The 24,297-nt window shown below is 40.4% G+C and overlaps 1 protein-coding gene across 1 annotated transcript; it reads left to right on the top strand.

Annotated features, from left to right (window-relative positions):
- The first annotated feature begins 17,087 nt into the window (after positions 1 to 17,087).
- On the top strand, positions 17,088 to 23,685 carry vgll2a (vestigial-like family member 2a). Its single transcript, XM_041064626.1, has 4 exons — positions 17,088 to 17,266; positions 19,187 to 19,433; positions 21,777 to 22,271; positions 22,918 to 23,685. Exons 1-4 carry the CDS (start codon positions 17,189 to 17,191, stop codon positions 22,959 to 22,961), a joined length of 864 nt encoding a protein of 287 aa, XP_040920560.1. The 5' UTR covers positions 17,088 to 17,188; the 3' UTR covers positions 22,962 to 23,685.
- The last annotated feature ends 612 nt before the right edge of the window (positions 23,686 to 24,297 follow it).

Here is a 24,297-nt window from a genome sequence, read left to right as displayed (position 1 = left end):
CACCTCGAGGTAAACAAGCCTGTCTGTGACAGTAAGAAATAAAAGTTACAGAAAGAGAGAAAAGAAACTATTCTTTAATCACAATATGCCATCAACACCCCGTGTATTCAGCCCTTAAAAAACATCCAAGGTAAAAGCCCTGGCTATTCTTTGTGGACTTAATTGCGTCTTTTATTCAGTGGTCTGAATGAAACCGGGAAGTCTTCGCTACTGTATATGTGCCATAATTTTGCTCTTTCAGTATAGTTGTTGGTCAGAAAGTGTCTTGGTGTCTCTGACTTCTATAAAATGTGATATGTAACAGACTCACTATCAACTGTACCATATATACTTCATAATTCAGGCCAATTATGCACTGTGACTCTGGCGTTACTTAGGGGTAAATGACAATCCTGCAGTAGATACTGGGAGCTATGGTTAGCAGAGTTCATCGGCACCACCACAGCACGAGATGGAGGTATAGTACACAATCAGGCCGTACTGTGCTTAAATCATATTCTCCTGAGTAAGTACAGCTTGTCCTTCACTTCATCATAAAAGCGATGGGAAAGTCCGCCTTGTTTCATTAATGAATAGGAAACCACTGCTGTGCATCGCCAGCAGCAATCGCAGCGAGCATGAGGTCTGCCGTGGAGATGACCTTGCTTAAGGTGTGGTACTGAAAAGGAGAAGAGTCTTCACCCTTAACAAGCTCCACTGCCGTTAGAAACATATAGGAGGAAGCACAAGCTGCACAAACGCTGCTCTTGCATTCTCCATGTTACTCTGGTCCTCGATGCGTAGTCGCATCTTTCTGCTTCGGTGCAAACTACAGCACAGTCGCTTTATGGCAATGACTGTGGATTACAACTGACCGTCCACAGCTTTAGGTCAAACCTGTGCTCAGTGTGTGAAACTGAGGACGTAGTTGAAAACTTAAACCATTTAGAAGCGAACAGTCTATCACCTTCACGTCATTATTTCAATGCAATAAATCGCAACATACTGTTTGGTATGTGTGGTGAGATCAGCATTGTTTTAGCCTCAAACGCAGCTTTTTTTAAGGCAGAATTCATGTTGACAGTTTAACCTCACAGCGGATTTTGTAGTAAAAATTGGCCCCAAACTGTTACACCTCACACGACGATCTGCCGCGACACGGATGCTGTTTTTGTTTCTTCATCTTGTTCTGAAAAACATACAGTGCTGTACAGTTTGTCCTCCCCATTTACCTGCAATAATGCTTCCTCTAACGAATCAAATGAGTGGAATTTTAAATCCGTCAAATCAAAAGAAAAACCATTCATGTTCTGTACATCTCAACCTTGATGTGTACATGAGGCATAAGCACTCACTAACCTTTTAACAGCCGTTTTTTTTACACCGTTCATACTTATCACAGAAACTTTCAAGTTCACACATTCATTTTTCTCTCTGAATTCTGCCTCTTCTAAAGTCTCTTCTCTGCTCGAGAAGATGTCTGTCCTTTTCATGAGCTTTTATACGCTGATGCCATTCATGCAGCTGGAGTCAGAGTGCTTTGGTCTTTCCTTAAATGGGATGAGCGATGGATTACACTTTACACACACACACACACGCACACACACGCACGCACATCACCGCTGCTTTCATACTTTTGAAATCAACACCTGAATGTGTGATGGTGTTTCTAAAGTTTTTGGTAATGAGCAGCAAAAAGGAGAACGTGACAGAAACTTGAATTCAGCACAAACATACACACACTCATTCACTCTGTATTAGTCGTGTGTTATCAATCACGAATAATTCACAGGTCAAAATAATTCCATTTGTTTTGATTAGTGAAACATGTCAACATTAGCAAAAGGAAACGGCAGCTTCTAACTTCACTTACATTTTTATCCCTGCCCATTTTTTTTTCACATGACTACTTCCTAAGCCTCTGATTGCTGGGGCACAAGAGCACAAGGGCAGAAAATGAAGAGAAACCGTGCTTCGCAAAAAATATAGAAGCATGATGCTGTGGAGGCAACAGGCATGTTGACAAGGCCAAGGTCTGAAAATTCTCCTTTAAACACAATCCATCAAGCCGCAAGTAACTGAAGGACTGATGTGACACTTCCCCTATAAAGTGCTATGATCATATGACTGCAAGAATGAAAAATGAAAGAGAATTCACTTACATGAATATTCAGTCCAAGGGCACAGAGAGTCCTGCTGTTGGCTGGACTTTCACACGGATGGCAGACAATCCTTTTGGTGAAACCTTCTCTCTTGAACCTTGAGCAAATTGTTTCCATGTCTTAATGCATCGGAAATACATTTCAGCCTGCCCTTCTCATGGACATTGAACTGGGAGACTGGTGATGGGAAAATTATAAAAATGTACACACATACTCACCAAGGGGGAATAGTGATGTATAATTCCTGTTATTTGTCCTTGAGTAAGCATCAGCCATGTTTTCCTCCAGTCTCTGAGGAGAGGACACTTGTTGCCAGCCACTTAAGAGGAAGAAGCCTCGTCTTTGAGTTGCACTCAATAAATATCTGAAAACCACCAACTACAGCTGAGGAGAGAAAAAATAATATTAGAAATTCATTCTGCTGATTTTAGTCACTATTTCATACCTTTTTGTAGAAAAAAGACATTATATTTACATATATATTATATATTTTAACACATAACAACATCCTAATTCCATAAGTATTCTAAAGTTTTCTTCCAAAAAAGCTCAAATTTCTTTGACCTCCATAATTGCATCCCTTCTTCCAAATTGTCCCTCTTGTCTGACGTCCTTGAGAAGTTTATTTCATTTATGAATTTCACCTTCTTTTGGAAAAATTCAAGGATCACCACAGCTGTGGGACTGCTTCACTCAAGGTGACTAATGACCCTCCTGATTGCTGTGAACAGAAGGGACAGCTTGATCTTAATTTTGATGAAACCCTCACGATCTTTGGCAGCACGAACCACATCGTTAGAGGAGAATGGTCAGACAGGTTGGAGCTGACAGAAGGGCCACGGTAACCAAACTAACCAGCAGAAGACCATGTCGGGTTCCTCATGGACCTCAGTGGCACATCTGCTGTACTACTGCAGCAGATGTGCCACTGAGGTCCATGAGGAACTCGGTGGCACATCTGCTGTACTACTGTGGGGAATGTTTTCATCTAACTTTAGGCACTTTGAAAACTTCGGGTGATAAAAGTTTAGAGAACGGATGGCACTGATGTTGCTCCTTCCTGGAGGATAAATTCAATGTTCGATACCTACAGGGGATTTGTTGATTAAAAATAAAAAGATAAATGATGGCTGACGTTATTTTAAGTACAAAACCTGTAAAGCAAATTAATAAATTCCAGGTTGGATATTTTACTATTATAACAGATACTGTGAACTTAACTCACGCAGAATGAAGAGTCTTATTTATGTTGCAGACCTGCCCGAACCATGACCATGTTTTTGGTACTTGTAATTACGACGTGACAGAATCGTGTTGTATATTGTTAATTGCTTATGTTTTTCTTGCATCACTGAAAGTTGTGTTTTATGTTTTGAATCTAACACCATCCTCAGATCATCACTGTCAGTTTCAGTCCGGTAAGATGATTGTTTCAGGACAGGAAAAACTCAGCTCTACTCTGAGATGCTTGGTTTAATGCCAGGCCAGGTCTAAAAGTCCACTTGGTGTGTGTGTGTTTGTGTTTGTTATGCATGCCTGTGAGTCTGCCTGCCTACCTGTCTGTCTGAGGTTGAATAAAGGAGTATTCTGTATTTCCGTATTGTCGTCTCCCTCCTCTCCTTCTTCCCTGACCTTCTATTGTGAGTTGCTTGGAGACTGACAGAAAAGAAGCGCTGTCCAACCCTTTATGTGTTTCCCTCTCTCCCCTCCGTCCATCCGTCCCCATGTTTTCCTCCGTTTCTCAGCCCCTTTACCCCCTCATGTCTGTTTGTCTTTGTTTCTGTCTTTCCCTTCAGATATCAAACATGCTCTCACTGTCCTCTAGTATTCACAGCACTGAGTGATCCTCCCATACAATGCTGGATGTGTCTGAGTAATAGGGTGTGCACACAAACACACTCACAGACACACACACACCCTTTATTCACAGCTTTTCATTGCCCCCACTCTCCAATTCACACAGTGCGAGACATTGGCCTTGGGATGGATGTGTGTTATACCCTCCTTGCCCTGTAAAACATTTGATTTCTATCGGCCTGCCTCTGTGTGTGTGTGTGTGTGTGTGTGTGTGTGTGTGTGTGTCTGTGTGTGTGTGTGTGTGTGTGCGAGTGTCCACATGTGTTTATGAACATGCAACAATCGCTCAAATTGAGTCTATACAACTAAAAATTGAATTGATCAACCCCCGAGCTGAGTGGCCGTCACTATTTGTATACCAATACGAGCACCAGCTATAGCGCAATTTGATTGATTCCCATTTGTCTGTTGTGTGTTTTGCACCTGTGTTGCTGGGAATGAATGGGAGGAATATGTCACAGAGTGATCTTTCTCCTCTTAACAAGCCAATTTATCAGGTGGCTCCTAGGTTCTGGGTGAACGTGGGTCTTTTCATTACCCAGCCTCACCCTCTTTTCCTCTCCCTCTTTATCTGCCAATTCAAAGAAAACATTCAACAGGGGGGAAAAAAAAAAAACTCCCTTATCATAAAGAAAAACGGAGTAAATGACAAGAAAGGCAACGCTCCTTTTCTTCGCAGCTGGACAATGAAAAGAGGGTGAAGATGATTCTTCTTAATTAAGGAGCGGGGGAGATATAGCTAACAAGACGGTTCTAATTAAGAGCATCCTGCAAGGTGAGGAGGTGATGCTGAGAGGCGAGACACGGGAGTTACACAAAACAAAAACGCTTTCAGTTTCGCATCCAACACCGCAGAAAGGAGCAAAACTGAAATGTGAGAAATGTCCATCAAATGCTTTGCTTTTGGTTTGCATAATTACCGGTTTTATGCTGTTTGAATGGTCTGGATGACTTCTTAGCGACAGCTTCCAAAGCTGGACTCCGGGGTGATGGAATATATTTCCCCACCAAGTGTTGAGCCCGTTTCTTCTCCCGCCGAGCCCCAGAGCCTGACACCTGGTAACAAGAATGTGGCTGCCGCTCCTTCCGCCTTTATGCTCGAGACCCATTCGGCTAATCAACGGCAGGTTACATGGAGCGGTATGAAAGCCAGAAAAGACAGGGGCGGGCTGAGGGGATGTAGAGCAGGACGGATAATTAAAATTAAATGTGCTGTAATCAGACATCCACAAAACGAGCATCCTAATTAGCCTGTTTGGTTCCGGTATTCACAATGGACTTATCTCGTTTTCCCTCGTTACAGTTTACACAGCAATTTTAACAAAGTTATCAAGTGTTTCACACGATATCAACAAAGTCAGATACAAGGATCCTAACACAAAGACATGGAAACAAAACATAAAAACTCACTCAGGTAAAGTGAAGTGCTAAGCTTTAGATCACTGCCAGCAAGTTAGTTTTCAAACATTAAATTTGACTTCTTAGTGAATGAGAACAGCTGACTGAGTCGGCCGTTGAGCTCCTCTCTGTTTCCCCGTGAACCCTCACATGACCTCGGGCCTCTCTCACACACAACACACACAACACACACAAACACACACGAATACACAAAACAAGTCTCCTCCATCTTCCACTTCCTTGGTTCTCCCATGTTCCTCTGCTGCCCTACTAAGGTTTCAGTCCTGCATCTAACTTAGGTCACTCTCTCTCTCTCTCTCTCTCTGTCACACACACACACACACACACACACACACACACACACACACACATGCACACTGCCAGGTTTCAGGGCCATTTCTAACTTTAACTCTTACATGAGATGAGGGGAACCACATGACTCGTGATTCATGAGGACGCTCATAGAGCTGTCACACTGGAGGCAGGTGTCTCTCTCTCTCTGTCACACACACACACACACACACACACACACACACACACACACACACACACACACACACACACACACACACACACACGTACAAATAGAGAAAACGGGGGTCTGACCTCATCCCTAAACATTGCAAGATGGTGGCTGGATGGCAGGCAGAAGAGTCTTGTTGCCAGTCACAGGACCTGAGCTGACACACACACACACACACACACACACACACACACACACACACACACACACACACACACAGTGCTGCATCTTATCATCACACCTTTCACTGCCACAGAAACACTGTGGTCCAGGAAGACTCTCTTTGACAGTCAGCTAATTGATGAAACAGAAGCGATGTGACCTCCATTACACACATGAAAACCTGTACATTTGCTGTTCTTGACACCTGGAAAAAGAACTCGAGCAGCAACTGTTTGCAAAACTTAACAAGCAATGTTGTAGCTTGTAGACAAAATTTATGGAAAAGTGAAAGTGCACCAGGCAAAACAAATAAAACAAAATAATAAAGAGAAATGAACAAACAAAAGATTAAAAAACGTTCACTGTAAATGTTGTGCTCTAATTTTGCAAGTAGTTTGCAGCCAGAGCTTCAGAGGGATCATGTCTCTGTGTTTAGTTAAAGGGATTATGTGGTTGAGGAGATTATTTATAAACTGTTGGTCTTGATGAGCTGGAGGTGGGGTTACATAAACGAACGAGGCTGTTGGTAATAATAGAAGGAGCGGTGGAGATCCTGTAGCCCTGAGTCCCCCCAGCAAAAAGAAAGTCCCTGAAAGACATTTCATGTTTGTAGTTTATTTCATTCTACTTTCATAGATTTTGATTGGTTCTTCATTATGTTTTTGGTCATTTGTACACTTGGTCTATGGGTGGGCATAGTAAAGATCAGAGACACCAGCATATTAGGTTTCTTATTGTGAGCATGTTAATGTGTTGGCACGAGAATTTAACAGTTAATCTTACACATTTAAAAAAATCGGTTTAATATAAGAATGATTTCATTTGTTAAAGAGGCTGAAACTTCACAACTAGAGTCAGTGAATGTGACAGGGCAGCAAAAGAAAAAGAAAGAAAAAAGGATAGAGCAAAAACAAATAAGCATAAAAGAGAAAATGAAATATCACGATCAAATAAAATAAGATGTAACTGTGAGGTTTTAGAAATCTTTTCAGCAGTTAGATTTCATGCATGTTATATGTCGGTATGTGTGGGAACTTTTGGACATGGATGGATGAATGAGGGGGGATATTTCCACAGTCGAACTGATCTGGAACAAGTAAGCACAGAGGATTCAGCGTCTCATATTCTCATGCACAAATGAACTTTGACAAGCCGTGAATTCCTCCCCGAGCTACGAGACCAGGATTCCTCGTTTACAGACAGCGCTGTTCACTTTTTATTGAGACACCAACGGAGGATTTGTGTCAGGAATCCGTGTCATGCGGGACACAATCCGACGAATGTGGCACAATTTTAACACCGGTAACCTCATACAGGAGCTGCTGCTAAGGTTTCTGGGCTGAACGTCCAGCCGTCTCCACGCTCGTCTACATTCTGTTACACACAGTTTACACCAACTGCTGTTAAGTCAATGTTAAGCTGTTATCATGTTATATGAACATGATAAATGTAACTGTGAGAGGTCTGAGGGAGAAGCAGCAAACATGAACAAGTACAGTCCTCAGCTTTGTTAGTTACTTGGATGCATGGCACTTCAACAATTATCACAAAACAATGTTTTCAATTAACACAAATGAAAGGAAATAATTTTATTTATTTATTTCAAGTTACTGCTGCAACAATCAATCGTGTCACTGCTTCTTAATCAAAGAGTTCTGCCTCTCACTTACTGTAAACCTTCCTGAATCTGCTCCAGTCTCATCTCGCCTACTGCTTGATCTGTGTATTTTATTTATTTTATTTTTAAAATTAAAATGCAAACAACAACAACAACATGCAAAACAACTCGTACATATTTTGGGTCAGTTTGAAATATTGTCTCGAGTTGTCTGACAAAGCCAGAAATGTTTCTGTTGCAGCCAACATTAGCTGATAATTCACCTTATATGAATTTGTCACGGAAACATTCTTTCCAATTTTCTAGCTTACCAGCGTGTTTTGATGTTTCTGAAGCTGATGGAAAGAGAAATGCAGCTCATATTTTTCTGATTTTTTTTTTAACATTTTACTTAAATTGCTGTCGGATAGAAACACAGCTCTCTAACCCTGTGATCAGTCTGATAACAGTGAAAGCTGCGAGAGCTCGCCGGCGTAAGCACGAAGATTCTCGAGATTCCCTGCAGCATAGCAGCCATGCTTCGAGGTGCTTCTGCAGCTTGTTAAGAGGGGATGCCAGGCATCAGCCCGTGTATATTTTCATTTAGTCTGAATGCTTGGCACACTGGGGTGGTAAACGGAGAGGCAAGGTGGGCATAGATGGCATAGTTACTTTGCACTTGTATGTGATGAAAGAAAACATTCATTAACAGATCTAATTTACATTGCTCAAAGAGGCAGCGAGGGGAGAGCGTGGCTGGGGCCAAGGATCTGTGATTAACACCAACACACACACACACACAATCACACAAGCAGGTACCACAGCCTTTCTTGTACTGCAGTTTAAACTGTACAGTTGGTAAATAGTAGCTTCAGTTATTGTTTATGTCTGTATAAGTCTGAAAAATGGTTAGTGCCATATCTCTGCTTTTATGTTTATTACAGCGACAGAAAATGTATCGTTCAACTTGTCGACTGCTGCTAACTATTGCAAGAAACATGTACAAACACAAAAAATACAGAATTTTATTTAATATTTAATCTGTGTGAACTACAAAGATCAGCTTTGCCATGCGCACGTTGTGTACCCCCCCCCCCCCCCCCCCCCATTCCATGTGTTTGTACACTTGTGTGTGCGTTTGTTCACTGAGCACCTCTTTTCCAAGTATGGTCACTATGAAGCAGAGCTGTCGCTTAGGGGCCTTTGGAGGAAATTAATGAGCGACAGCCAAGGGCAAAAAAGAGGAGACAGCTGGGCCTGTCAGCACCCAGAACAGGAGCAGCAGCACCCAGGGCCCCGCCAAGGAGGCAAGGGAGCAGAGTGTGAGGAGAGAGGACCCTCAGCATGAGGAGATAATGGGTGGGGAGTTGTACTGATGAGGTACATGGGCGAAAGGTCATTTTAACATGAAGTGAGCTGTGCTGATGCGTGGAATAAAAAAATGTACTAATTTTAAATCGTAGAGTACACCAGAAAATACACCATGAAGACAGAAAAATTCAAGTTTAGGGTATTAATGTAAACACTTTAAAAACAAAAACATTAATTCAACATGATGGAACAAAATTAAAGGGAAAATATTGAACAAACCAATCAGTCTGTGACAATGAGTCTTTGAACTGAATTGAACAAAACAATTGGACTCAGCTCAGTGATTTGTAATCATGAGGCCGGGGATCAACCCTTAAAGGGGCAGTGTGTAAAAACTGGCCAGCTGTTGAATTCATATTCCAAAGAAATCGGGGGCAGCATCTTACCTCAAAGTTGGGGCGTCCACCCCTGTCGTCAGCAGAAAGGAAAGGTGCTCTTTGGTCCACTGCAGCAACTCACTATCGCCTCTAGAGGTACGAAGTGGTATTACAAGACGGAACGGGATGGGGCTAACTGGTTAGCGTGCTAACTGCAACACGATATCTGCAACACAAAACATGAACATCTTTTACACAACGTCAGAACTGTTCTTTCTTCATATACCGTTGAGTAATTACAGTTAATCAATGAAACTAAAATACTTAATTATTGCCCCTTTCACCGCCTAAGCCAAATGAGCCAAACCTTTGCAGCTACATAGCAGATCTGTGATTATCTCAGCACTGTAAACACACTGAGCGTTGTTTGTGTTCTCCAGATGATATGGGCTGCTGTTTTTAGCTGCTTTCAGTCTATTTTCTCTTGGTATGGCACAATGTACATGATATAATCATCACCAAGCATTTTGTTGAACTGGTATTGTACGTTTCATATTGAGGTTATGACAACAGACCAAGTCCAAGCAGAATAACTTCATAACTCTTTACAGTTTTTTTTTTTTTTTTTTACACTGACATTGATGTACTCATTAGTGAATACATAATTTTCTCCATTAGTAGTTGGTAGTTAAAGCCATAATGCATCCTATACCTGGATTGGCCTTTTATGCAATGCGTGTGCAATCATCTAAAACTCCTGTCTTTTCATGTGAATGTCATCATAGCCTTGTGTCAGAGAGTCCTTTTTCATGGGCTGGTAATGGTTTCTATGAAGGCATTCACAATGAAAAGCTGTTTTCCTCTTTATGACACAGTAAGTGTTTTTAAAGTTTTGTTTAACGTTAACTGCACTGAGTTTTAAAGACATAAAGAGGAGAGCAAGGCACGAATGTTAATGCTAAAAGGACAAGGAGAAACAAAGAAAAGAAAGGAAGGGAAGAATCAGGCAGAGAAAGAAAGACACTCTTCAGTTATGATCCATTTAGTCATGTCTATCTGGTTCTGTGTTACCGCTAATGGCTTTGCACAGAGAGGGCGTTGAAATAAGCAGCAAGTGACGAGAGTGGTTGTGAGAGCAAGGACATCCATGGTCTACCTGGGTCACAAGTTTTAAAAGAATTTTCAAGAATTTAGTCTCAAGATTGATGGAAACTTTTTCACTTATTTGCTCCAGCGTATTATTATTCATATTTTCATATTTTGGGGTGGTGGGCTCTGGTGCTTTTAAAAGAAGAGTAAGCGATTCTAAAGAAAGAACTTTACTCCAAAAAGACATGTAAACAGACTTTGATGTGTAAAACTGGTGGAGCTCCCATTAAGAATACTTTAAACTAATATTTTGTGCATTTGGAACCAAAACACTGACACTAAAACACTGATTGCTCCCCAAAATTTGCAGATAGCGAGTGATTTTTAAAAAAATTAACTAATCATATTTTATTAACTTGATCAGTAAAAGCAAAAGCCTGATGTGTTTGAAGTTTTACGTAGAAGGGGGATCTCTATGTTCCAGGTCCCTGGGATGCTAAAATACCATTCACTGAACTTGCCTTAAATATATATTCACCCAGTGGATTTCTATCCCCCTGACAAACTCTCACAAAAAGTCTGATCCCGTCAACAAGCAGTCCCTGAACCTTCAAGGTTTCCTGTTAGAAGGTCATTGTATAAGTTATTCTTTCAAAACCACCATATAATGAATAAAGAAAAAATAAAATAAATGGATATTCAGACACTCTTTCAAAACATTGCCCTTGCTATACCTGGTGTAATAATAAATTTTAATGAATTCAAAATTAAATGCTTATAAATTGTGAAAAGGTGAAAAAAGATGTTACCCATTGATTCTGTCCAGCCTTTTGTGTGTTCCCGAAATGAAAAATAGACTCTTTGTAAGATTTTTGTCAGTGTTTTATTTTGTTTAATTTTAATCAACGTAAAATTTAAATCCATTTTGACTAAATGGATTTAAACTAAATATGCACATCTGGGGAGCTGATTAAAAGGTTTTTTGGATGTTTGTGTCTTTCTTTGATATGAAGTGAAATGACATTTTCTGACATGAAATGCCAAATGTGAAAAAGGAAAAAGAGAAAGGGGAGAGGAGGAGAGGAGAACATTTTTACTCAAGCTCATGTTCTGCTCTTTCTCTTCCTCCTCCTCTCCTCTTGATTTATCCATACATTCGCTTTTTCATTCTTATATTCCTCCCTTCAAAATGCGATCAAAATGTTGTACAGTGAACACTTTAAGATGGAGGGTTCCACTGAGACGGAATTAGTGAAGGACATCAATAAGTCTGTTTCGTGTGCTTTTCTTTCATTTATCATCATGGCGATAACCTCTGCCAATTCAGGGTCAACTGCTGTATTGTCTTCTTTCAGCCTAACTCACTGACTGAATTAGAATGATTTCTACTTATAATGTAAAGATATGCAGAGAGGGAGACGTTTAAAAGCAGTTTTATGCCATTTTGAAGTGGAAAAAAAGCGATTTGGTGTCTTAGGATTGCTGCGTTATAGGAGAAGTATTGAAACAGAGTTGCACCGGAGACACAGCCAGTACAAACTGTAAACTCATGTTGGTTGTTATTTTCCAATAAATCCTGTGCTCTGGATGTCAGGCGTGTCCAAAGAGCTGACAGGTTGGATGAATGGAGTGGTGTAACTAGAGGAACTAGGGGTGCATACACACACACCTTCATTGTTTGGTGATGTAAGTGACAGGTGTTAATTGTGCGAGTGCTGGACGGTTCAGACTCAGATGTTAAATTATGGCAGACGGATGAAAATTGTGGCACATTTACATTAAAAAGATAAAGATAATCATGTCATATAATGAGCACAGCCTCACTGTGACAGTTAATTTAATTGTTTGATCAATACAGACCATTTAGGAAATCCTTTATGGAGAAATTACAATCGGATTCAAAAAGAGGTCTGAATATAGTAATATTAGGATAAAAAATAAAAATAGAGTATATTGTCCTCAAAATATTGGTTGTCTGAAGCCTTAAAGGAAAAAAAAATGAGTTACTGGGTTTTAAAAAGATGTTGGCCTTCAAAAACTGCAAAGATAAGATGAACAGATAAACAGGATATTGAATTAGTATTTTTTATTTTTTTATATATCTCACATATTCTGTAAACTTGTCCTCACAATGAGTAGGCTTCTAACCCTGGGAGTTATTCTGTGAGCTGCGGTAGGTTGACAGAATCTCCTTTGAACCTAAACTTTATGCTCATATTAAGACTTTTTTTCTTGCCCTAAGTTGCCCTAATAAAAACATTTTGACTAACAGAATGTTTTTTGTTGGCTTGTGGTATCGCACACAGGTTTCTCTGCTCACTCTTTGTAGTTGATAGAACAATAAAACATTGACGTGTGCTGCTTTTTTAACTTAACTTAAAAGTTGAATTCTGACTTGAATGATTGCTACTCATGGGTTTTTGCTTTCAGAATTTAAAAATGAATGTCTGTGTTACTACGTTAGCATTTTCCCACTGACTGAAAATATGTGTGTATTTTAGAGTGTGCATGTGTGTGACTAATAATTAATAATTAACATTTAAAAAACTACATACTGTAACACCAACACAGAGCATCATGCACTCACACATATATACAAATAATACATATTGTGAGTGCATACAAACACATGACAACAGGTACGACACACACGCGAGTGCTGTCCTTGGTGAGACACTGGCAGACTAGTGGTAAATGGAGGGTCATGGTCGGGTCTTCCTCATCATGCGGCCGAACAAAACCAGCACACTCCTCCACCATTAAGGAAACGCAAGCGTGGAAGGATGAATGAGGTTGAGCCGCGACACACTTGTAACAACCGCACACACCTGCTCAGCCTCTGCGACATGTGTACCTACAGTATCCACGGTGGATTTATGTACAAACAATTCAAGCTCAATGAACCAATTTAAGTTTATCCTCAACACTGATATGAGCATTTTTAGATATTAGATATTATACTGTAAAGAGCTGAATATAGTATAAGAGAGTATAAGAGCTGAAACAGTCAGCTGAGAAAATTAACTGGAAACGACTTCAACAAAGTAAATTATTAAGCTAAAAAATAATAGTAAAAAATATATAATAAATAAATAAAAGTTCTTTCATTCAAGATTCTCCAAAATAAACAGCTGCTGCTTTTCTCTTTGTGAAATAATAAAATACACCATGAAGGCTGTTACTGGTGTAGTTTCTTAAGGTGGAACTAGTTTTAATTACTTATACACTATATATGTTTCTGTAGTGTAGCGCAGTGGTTCCCAAACTAGGGGTGGGGGCCCCTCCTAAGTTTTATCTTTGTATTTTCTCCATCTAATACAGAGAGAGGGGTCCAGGTCAAACCCATGGGGGGTGGGGTGGGGTTCGGGGAGTTGGGGAGCGATGAGAAATTTTAATGATAAAATTCAAAACAAAAGTCAAATTCACAGAAGCTCTTCCTTTCTAGTGTTGAGGGAAATGAAACAGTCTTCCTTTGGGTAGACACAACACGAGGATCAGCCACAAGCATGTGGCTCTGGGTGTGTGTGTGTGCGTGAACATCCATCTTTGTGAGGACCAGTTTGAGTTATAGACCTAATGGAGTGAGGACATTGCGGCCGGTCCTCACTTTCTCACCTTCAAAGGACTGTTTGAGGGTTAAGACTTGGTTTTAGGGTCCAGGTTGGAATCAGGTTTGGGTTAGGGTTAGGGTTAGGCATTTGGTTGTGGTGGTTGAGTTTAGGGTGAGGGGCTAGGGGATGCATTATGTCAAGGAGAGTCCTCACAAAGACAGACATGTATGTGTGTATGTGTGCATGCGTGTGTGTGTTTGCACATTTGTTATAGCTTCCAATCCCAGGCACAGCAGAGTCAGTTTTCAACTCAAACTTGAGCTGCTAATTGTGCGCTAAAGAGCATTAATGTTTGAGTGTGTGAGCGTGTGTGTGTGTGTCTTTCAAAGCTTAAACTTGTCCATGGCAGGCAGGGCATGCTTGCAATCATGTATGGTATGTCCACAGCCACTGAGGTTAATTTGAGTGTAAGAAGTGTTTCTAATTTGAACCATAAAAACACTATACTTAGGAGTTAAATGATTTTGGTTTGTTCTGTCGTGGCCTCACTCGCAGCTTACATCTGTTCCACTACCACCTGCAAGAGTGTTTTTTTTTTCTTTCATCAGTCTTTCTGGAAAGCAGAAACATGTTGCTGGGGGTTTCTGTCCAAACTGAACTGTAAATCTGTATCTACCACTGCACCAGAAACTAAAAACTCAGCCACAATTCATATCTGAAACTGTGCTTAAATTTTTCGCCTCACTTGGTATTTTGTTTGGCTTCAAATTAAAGTCATGTGTCAAGCTCTGACCTGATAAAATCCTGGAAGAATATGAAATTCGTGAGATGGAGAGCAACAACAACAACAACAAAATAAATAAATAAAGCTTTAAAAGGAAAATGAAAGAAAATGTTCCAATTCCTTGTAATCGTACTGGTCAGCATTCAGACCTGAAGGACTTACAATGTGCTTTGAAGTCTTGTTACTTGACTTGGACTGTCCTCCTAAAGCAGCTCTCAATTGAAACTTTCTGAAACCTTCTCTTCTAGGGTTTTTTTTTTTTTTCGTGCTGTTGGGAAATAATTTCATATGAAGAGCATCGAACATGCGATTCTTCCCGTAACCTTCTCTCAAAATCCATCAAACCCGTGAGTGACAGCAGAGAGGATGCCAAACATTTCTGAGTGAAAATTCCTCATTGAACGTTAGGGGGGGCCCGACTGATGGTTGAAAACTGCCTGAGAGATGATCTGAGCCGCTCTACAATGGGAGATATTTTGGGGTTTTAATAGCTTCTCTGCGCCACTTGTGGTGGGAACAGGTGTACTGGTTTGTTGGAGGGGACGGGTGGGGGTCAGCCAGAAGGACACAGAAGTACCAGAATTACAAATATAAGTACAACAGGTTTTTAGTATGAGGATAAAAAAATCCATGGTGATAACATAATTGTTATATTAATAAGCAAACACCCCTTTTACTTGACAGAGCATGTGTTGCTCTCCTACTGCAGTTTCGCGCAGTTACTCAACATTTTACTCATTAAAAGTTAACGTGGTCGCTCATGTTGCTCAGTGCAGGCAAACATCATATCTGAGTTAATTAAAATAACATGTATGAGCTCAAAAGCCTGGAAATGATAGACGGCCGTAATAAATGGATCACTGCGGCATCGTGAACTTTAATGTTTTCTCTTCTGCTTCTCACAAACTAACACATCGCGGGGGTATTTTGATGCCATTAAAAATGTGACAGATTATTAAAAGGATCATTTTGCATGAGAAATAAGCAAATTTTGCTCAGTCGCAGTCGGAGTTCATAACGATCTGTCAGCTGGGGACTTCATTTTAAGAGATCAAAGGTTCGTGTAAACAACTCAGCCTAAATAAATTGGTGCAACTTACTAGAAACTTCCCAGTGGTGTTTTTTTTTTTTCCGTTCGAGTTGGGAAACCCAGGTGCGGCACTGCTGCTATGGACCAGTGCATCACAAGGTGAAAAAGTTTGGCAGCCGAATGGCAAACACATTTGTTGCCTTAATCTTTAAAAACCTCGGGATAGAAAACACAAATTGAGCTGGCAAAATAAAATGCAATTAAACCAGGAAGATGGGTTAATATATACTGTAAATCAGTTTATAGTCTTAGCACATTATTGTATAATTTGGACAAAGTCACTGGTTATAATTTAGTGTATTTGAGATCATTACTTATCTTAGTTGAGGTTAGAATAAAGCTTGGAAACAACACGCACGTGTGAAAGAAAAGAAATAAAATGCATTTAAAACTTTACTTAACTCGTTCTTCTACTGTAGCTTACAAACTGTTGGTTGAGTCGCTGGTGACCCCTGACCTCTCGCCACAGCACCAAACTGGAAGCAAACTATTCAACCTTTGACCTCCAGAGTTTGGGAGGCCACTGAGGGATTGTGAGAATTCATAGCATCACATTCCACTCATTGGTCGGTTTGATTTGTTTGCTCGTTCAATTAGCAGCAAGTGGCAGCAGTTACATTCTGCGCTGTGGGTTTAAACACTGAGGAAAATTCAGCCGTGCACGTTCTGATTTACAGCCACAGTAAACAATACACAATACAGTGATGATCACGAACTACACACACACTAACTGTAAGGTACTAAATTTCAAATCACTTGTTAAATTTCTGCATAACTCTGTGTCTCTTTACAGAGGACTGTTAGCTACGCTCACTGATGACGTTATGATTTTCTTCTTAATGATCTTGTATCTGTGGGTATTGGGTTGATCTGTAAATATTAAAAATATGAGCTTTTGTTTAATCAGAATATTAAAAAAAAAAAAAAAAAAGTCAAATGTGTGTGAAGATACTAAATCTACCACTGATCCAGAATCTGGCTTCTGAGCTTCTGTCATTTTAATGTTTCCAGTGATTTATAAGTACATTAAGGCAGAGGTGGAGCTCGGACTTTGATTGGTGAGAGGGAGGCGTCAGGCCTGGTGTGCGGTGGGGGCGGGGGCGGGGGTGAAGGGAGGAGGAGGCAGGAGGTTGGAGGGGGTTCCCTCCACTGCGCCCGGACGCAGTCCAGTGCGTAAAGAGCGCAGAGCAGCGCAGCAGAGGGACTCTCCAACAGTGTGTCCTCCGCGGCCGGGATTACTGTTTCCTCTCCGTCTGAACAGACCTGCTCTCTCAATGAAGCTTGGTTCTTCTCCGTGATTTCTTCGCCATGAGCTGCTTGGATGTGATGTACCAAGTGTTTGGTCCTCAGCCTTATTTCAGCTCCTACAGCCCCTATCACCACCAGGTATGGATCATACGTGCTTCATAAGCTGTTTTTAACCAGACCACACATTACGTATCTCTGCACTACATACTATATTTATATAGTATATATATATATTAAACAGTTTCAATGTACAAAAAACTTTAATATTTAGGCTTTAAAGTCCTTAGAATCGAACAAAACTTTCCAGTGCAGGAGATTAAACAGCTACTATAGTCCATACAGCTAATAGATATGTATAATATATGTAATTATTTAACTAAAGCTCTTAACACTACTTTGTATCCGGTATATTACCTAAAAATATGTTAAACAATCAGCTGATCAACTTGAAGCCCTCAGAAACGCGCGGCTTGGACAGTGCGTGCGCGCTACGCTGATCCAGTGCGTAAAGATTTTCACATAAAGCGAGTGTCCAACTTTCTTTTGGTCGCCAGTTCACTTTGTTTGCACTTGTATCGATGATAATATAACTTAATTTCTTCAGGTTAAATAAGAGTCTTCGACTTTAGAAGGTCGTAAACAGATCGTTTGTCCACTGCCTTAAGTTTAATTTTAGAAAAGGACATATTTATTATTGCTTTCAGGAAACATATCGCATTCAGTTTTATCCAAGTGGAAACTGATGGATTTCATGTATCATCTAGTTCAACTGGCCTAATTTGTTTTGTAGACTTAATGTGAAGCTGATTTATGTTTTCTGTATATTTAGAGTCAGACTCCTGGTTTATGTTTATGACTAGTCGAACAAAATCAATGATCAATTCACCTAAAGTTTAATTTCCTTCTTTATTTTTTTACAATGTCGAACTAAGAATATAGCTTTTTATTATAGTTTTACATTTTAACTGTTTCTCATACTGTTATATTGTTATATTTTTTCCAGTATAATAATCCCATTAATTGCAAACATTAAACAGTCATAGACCTTTTAATTTCACGTTTTAATGTCACTTCTGTGTGCGTGTTGGCGGATTTCATGCGTGTGAGTGTGAGCAGCTGGAGAGCAGCAGGTATATGTGAGGCCTTTGCAGACCTGTTAAAGGGCTTTTTTCACTCTCTTAAAACCTCTCAGTCAACATCCAGGCATATTTCACATAGTGCCAAAACTCACTTAACAGCCTGAGGATCAGCCAGAGTCTACTCATGTTATACACAATAATATAATAATATGTATTTTCAGTGTTAACTAGCAAGATTTTTTAAAATTAATTATTTTGTATGGCTTATTAAATACATTTGTAATATTATAATAAGTTTTTTAAGTTCTACACCTTAATGTGCCTTAAATCCATTTTATATATATAAAGTATTAGCATAACACTCTGGACTTTTGACTGACTGCTACATATTTATGGTTAAAAATTGACCACGGTTCTCTACATGTTCTCTACATGTATCTGTGTAATGCAATTTATGTAGTGACATTTAAAAGGAACATAAACTATAACATGTAGTTGTTTATCATTAATATTCTATTATTAAACAAAGCATTATTTTTTAGTATTATACTGTTGTCCATAATGTTGGAATAATTTTGCTTTCAGACACATTCCTCTTTTTAGTCCTATTTCTACACATCAGTAATCACATTGGAAGAGATTGATCAATAAAGTTTTGAGAAGAAATACACTTTATCAAGAATAAATCACATTGTCACAATCATTTCATGAGAAGAGGTCAGATATATTTTATTCCAACTTTATGGGCAGTGTGATTTGTCTGTCTCCCGTTAAGACACCTGTTGTGTCCTGAAAAGAAAAATGCAGTCTAATTTTTATCAGCGTTAGAGGTCAGAGGTCACACACAGAAATCCAAGCAAACGCCTAAAGTGAACGCATCTATGAAAAATAACTGTTTCACAACAGCCAACTAGATCCTCCTTTTTCCAGTTTCCTATGTTGTGCACGCACAGTGTAAATCTGTATATCCTCCCTATAGAAACTGGCCTTGTATTCCAAAATGCAAGATCCCCAGGACAGCGGCAGCCGGCTTGGCCCCCCGGGGCCCCCGGCGATAAAAGAAGAGGACAAGGAGCTGCCGCCGGGCGCCGAGTACCTGAGCTCCCGCTGCGTCCTCTTCACTTACTTCCAGGGCGACATCAGCGCCGTGGTGGACGAACACTTCAGCCGAGCGCTCAGCCAGACGACTGCATACCCTGCCTCGAGCAGCCACAAGGCCGTAAGAGGTGTGTGTGTCTTTATGTGTGTGTGTCTGTCAGTGTGGTAATGCCTCACTGACAGGCATCATAAGATGCTTCATTTCTCCAGTGAAACCCAGGGAATGTGTGAAACGTACCTTAAATTTGGTTCCTGTCGTTGTGTGTTTTGTGTCTTTTTCCGGTTTTTGATGTTGGTGGACTGAGGCTGTCCGTGGCCACCATCACTGCCCAGGATTCAGCGACTTTGTCTCGGTCTCTCAAAAGATTTATGCCCGGTGACAAATATTTTCATGGAAAAAGGAGAAGTTTGTTAGTTTCAACAACTGGCGACGGTTGTGTTTTCTAACTTAAGTCAAAAGGAGGAACCTGAAAATTAACCTTGGAATACTGGTAAAAAAAAAATGTGGAAATTTAACAAAAATTTATCAGAATATAGCGTCAAGTGTTTCCCATAGAGAACAACTCTGCAAATAGGTGAACGATAAACTTGTTTTCTTAATACGTCGACTATATTGGCAGAAGCATAACTGTCTGTTAATGCTTGTATGTCAGCTGAAACATTTCTGGTCTCTGTTCCTCTGTCACGGCTGGAGAATAGTGTTTTATGACTTTTAGCTCTTCTTTATTTTTGTGCTTTATTTTTTAGCAGCCACGTCAACAGAAAAAAGAGTGGACGTGTGTTTTGTTTCACTCTCAGCTGGCAGCTTCCCTGCTGACCTTGTGTTTTGTTTTGTTTTTTTGATGGAAATATAAAATCAAAAACTAAATCGTGAGTTGGTTCAAATAAATCACATCAAAAATGTGACGGCGCTCAGAAAGCAACATGTCGCTGTGAGGACGTTTGAAAGTACAGTAGGATAAAGATATTTCACACAATTAAAGATTAAAGAGGTGTTAACTATTTTTTCATACATAATTTTTGGGTTAATTTTATGCAGCCATCGTTTAGTGTCCCGCATATTTTTAGCAGCGCGGGTGAAAAATTGAAATTCAAAGCACAGTTAACAGTATTTCCCAGGATTTTTTTTTTCTTATTTCTTTTAGTGACTGCATCTCTCACAAACATCTCACGCGGTTCATGTGGATTTCGGTTTAGAGTCACATTAACTGGTTAATCTTTATTATTGATCTGTGAGCTGTAGAAATAACACTGATCAAAACAATGCTGACATTAAGCTGTATCCCCATCGATGTTCAAACTTAGTTAAAAAAAAAAAATCATTGGAGGATTTTTGTAATGTCCTTTTTTTTTCTCCAGTCTTTCAGTAAATTAAATGTTAATCACTAATCATTAGTTAACAGTCGGGTCTGCTTTTTATTTTATCTCCTTTCATGGTCATTTCTAAACTCCACCACCTTTGAGTAATCTGACAACTGTTGAATCCAGCCAGAATTAAAAAAAAAAAAATCATTTTTTTTTTTACTGCTTCATTAAAAATGACCACACATTTTTTGCAGTGCTTTACAGAACTATAGGTCAATAACTGCTTTATTAGGATTTAAAGTGGAGTTTAAAAACCAAATTTTGGAATAAAAAGCTCTTTCCTTAAGCCAATCAAGCATTACTCGGCACAGCATGTACAGCATGCAGCCTAGATGCGTCTAAAACATGACTTTATATATATGAAAATGATTTTACTAGCTATTAATCTGCTGATTATTTATTCAGTTAGTCAAGTACTTGTTTTGTCAGAAAATTGTATGAAACGCTCGTCTCGGTTTTCCAGATCATCAAGGTGATGTCTTCAAATTGTTTGTTTTTTTTTCATTTCAAGTCAAAACTGCAAATATTTGCTTTGTAAAGGGATTACGTAATTACATAATAATTGCATATTCGTTCTAATTAGTTCTGTAAAATTACACATAAATAAGACACATTTAAAGGACCCGTGTGTAGGATTCAGTGACATCTAGTGGTGAGGCTGGAGAATGCAACCAACTGAACACCCCTCCCCTCACCCCTCCCTTTCCAAGCTTGTAGGAGAACCTACGGTGGCCTTCAGCTAACATAAAAAAGGCAAAAAGCCCGCGGTGTAGATGTGACAGGCTCATTCCAAGCCAAAGAAAACGCAACGATTCTTAGTTTCAGGTGATTATACACTGATGAAAACATAATTATGAACATTAAATTCAATATCTGCCTTAAATCCCACACAATGGTCTTTAAACAGTTAAAAAAAAAAGCTTGAAAGCCTAGGTTGACCTTGACGAGAATTTCTTTTTAAAGTCAAGAATGAAACTTCAACTCAAGTTTTAAACTCGAACGTGCAATGATCAGTTACTTAAGATTATTTTAATAACTAGTTAGTATATAGGGAAAATAAACAAACTTCTTTCATGAAACAAACCTGTGGATGTCTCTCTTCTCAGATGGATCATTCCCCATGAGCCAGCGAAGTTTCCCTCCTTCTTTCTGGAACAGCTCCTACCAGCCGTCGGTCTCCTCCACCCTGGGCAGCGCTCTGTCAGCTCCCCACACAGAGCTCTCCTTCCCTGGGGACCCATACTCCTCCGCCTCCCTGCACAGTCACCTCCACCAGCCCAGCCCTGAGGCCTGGCACCCATCCCACCACCACCACCATCACCACCACCCTTACTCACTAGGGGGCGCCATAAGCACCCAGGGCTCAGCATACCCGCGTCCGGGGGTTCACGAGATGTACGGCACAGCTTTTGACCCGCGCTACGGCTCATTGTTGGTGCCGTCAGTGAGGCCTCACCATCGGCTGACGTCCAGCAGCTCGGTACCGGGACCCAGCGCCTCACCCTGTGACCTCAGGGGGAAGGGGGAGTCGGGGACGGGGTCGACCTGGAGCGGCGCCTTCACTGGAGCTGGAGCAGAAATTGGACTCAACATGGACACAGGTGGAGTAGATTTTATTTCTAAAGCCTAAAATCACAAAGTGTATAAATGTGGGAGGGGACTGTGTTGGAAAATAAATGTGGCTCCCTCTACCTTAGACTACGAATTTATCAATCACTCCTCGTATGCCCCGTTTGATAGTAACTTTGCAAAACACCTGAGACTTTCCTGCTTGTTTGGCCTGACGTTGAACGCAGGCACCACCTGTCAAAACGCTCAGTCATTCAAAGAGCGAATAGATAAATGAGCTGTTGCTGTATTTGGCTGGAATGAAAAAGTTCTTTCTCTGTAACTCAGAGCGTCTAATTTAAATGAAAATCACCATTATTCATTCAGCATGGCCGCGTGACAAAGCAACAGCTTCAGTCTGAGAAGCAGAACTGAATAATGGATCTATTTCCCTGCCTCAGATCAGCTTACCACAAGTGGTTTGAACCAACAAACTGACTGTCAATCAGCACCTTAACACCAGCTGTCAACTTCCTTTTCTCTTGCAGTCTTGCTTTCATCCCCTCTCTGCCTCGGGCGATTCTTCTGCTTTTATCAACAAGACATTTGTGCTTTTTTTTCTAATCTTTCTATTCTTGCCTCTTCCTCCACTGCCTTTTCTTTTCTTTTCTTTTCCTCCTATCTGTCCTCCTCTCTCAGGTCTACAGGCACAGGATAAGAGCAAGGATTTGTATTGGTTTTAGAGACTCCTGAAACTCTCCCCCACTTCTCTCCTACTTCAGCTGTAGCCTCTTTTCCTCCGGTCCTGCTCTGCTATGTTGCTCTGCTGCTGTTGTGGGATGACTGACAGAGACACTGACGGCAGTTTTGTGCTGTAACGGCTTCTGGTCTACTTGCAGCTCTGTGTTATGGTGGACTGTGCAGCAGCAGCAGCGCAGCCCTGCTGAGCTGAACGCCGACAGTGTGGATACAAAGCGAGCGCGGAAACAAAAGTGGACTCGCAGAGAGGAGCGAGAGAATTTGATCTTGACGGATGTGGACAAAGACGAGACTCTTTGTGCTACTGTAACAGGCAGGGACAACATTCCTAAACTGGAAAAAGTCTGGGGACAGACGGACAGAGACACATGTGTTGTCAAACTCCAAAGACAAGCGCTTGAAGGACTTGGCAGGACTTGCCTCGCTGGGACAACTGGGCTGCAGACACTGGGAGTGTGTTATGGCTGGAGGAAAGGCCATGTTGGTGTTGAGGAGGCCACAGAGCAAAAATTTGGCAGACGGCGAAGGCAGGAGTCGCCCAAACACTTTGGTTTACATGGAGCATTGGTTCAGTGTCATCCCAGATTTGTCATTATGTTATGGCACAGTGAAAATTAAACAGATGTGCGTGGTTATCAAATGACGTCAAAAGATATTCACGTCACAGTTTCACAAAGTGTTTCAAACAGCAGCTACAAACAAATCTGGCTGTGTCCCAACTCTATATGATACAAACTCTAAGTTTTCAGCATTTTAAAATAAAAAAAAAATCTGACTCAGAAAAGTCCACATGCATACTAAATCCAACTGATTCATGACTGTGCAGTTGCCCCACAATGCAACGCACAAATGAAGCAGAGGAGTTGCTGACAGCTGCAAAAAAAATAAATTTAAAAAATGAAAATACACTGATGAGACAGCTCCAGGAAGATGTTAGAAAACACAAAATACTGTTCAGTCTTTGCTTCACTGCGCTGCACCACGACCAAGCCACAGCTTGACCAACGTCCACCGAAGCACACACTGCTTCAGTTCCTGTTCAGGTAAATTCACAGTGCACTACCATACCCTGTACTATTAATATGTACTGGGACACAGTTGTTGCCTCAGTAAGTTGCTACACTGAACATACAACACACATACAATATAACTGGTGTTTCGATTAAAGGATTAATCCACTGTGTTGGAGATCTTAGCTGTGAGCTGTGAGTGCTGGGCAGAAAATGAACAGACGATTCTGATAATCTAGTTTCTAATATTTTTTTAGTTAGCTAATTTGTTTAGTTAGCTCCAAAACAAATTAATTAATGTGGAGGCTTC

This window comes from Toxotes jaculatrix, chromosome 19, assembly GCF_017976425.1.
Source record: "Toxotes jaculatrix isolate fToxJac2 chromosome 19, fToxJac2.pri, whole genome shotgun sequence".
In the NCBI taxonomy this organism is placed as follows: Eukaryota; Metazoa; Chordata; class Actinopteri; family Toxotidae; genus Toxotes; species Toxotes jaculatrix.
The sequence above is the reverse complement of the archived record's forward strand: the minus strand, read 5'-3'. Positions and strand labels throughout refer to the sequence as shown.

Coding starts and splice junctions, on each gene's coding strand:
- vgll2a (XM_041064626.1), top strand. CDS start 17,189: ATGAGCTGCTTGGATGTGATGTACCAAGTGTTTGGTCCTCAGCCTTAT. Junction 17,267..19,186: donor ACAGCCCCTATCACCACCAG/GTATGGATCATA, acceptor TCCTCCCTATAG/AAACTGGCCTTGTATTCCAA. Junction 22,272..22,917: donor TGGACTCAACATGGACACAG/GTGGAGTAGATT, acceptor CTCCTCTCTCAG/GTCTACAGGCACAGGATAAG.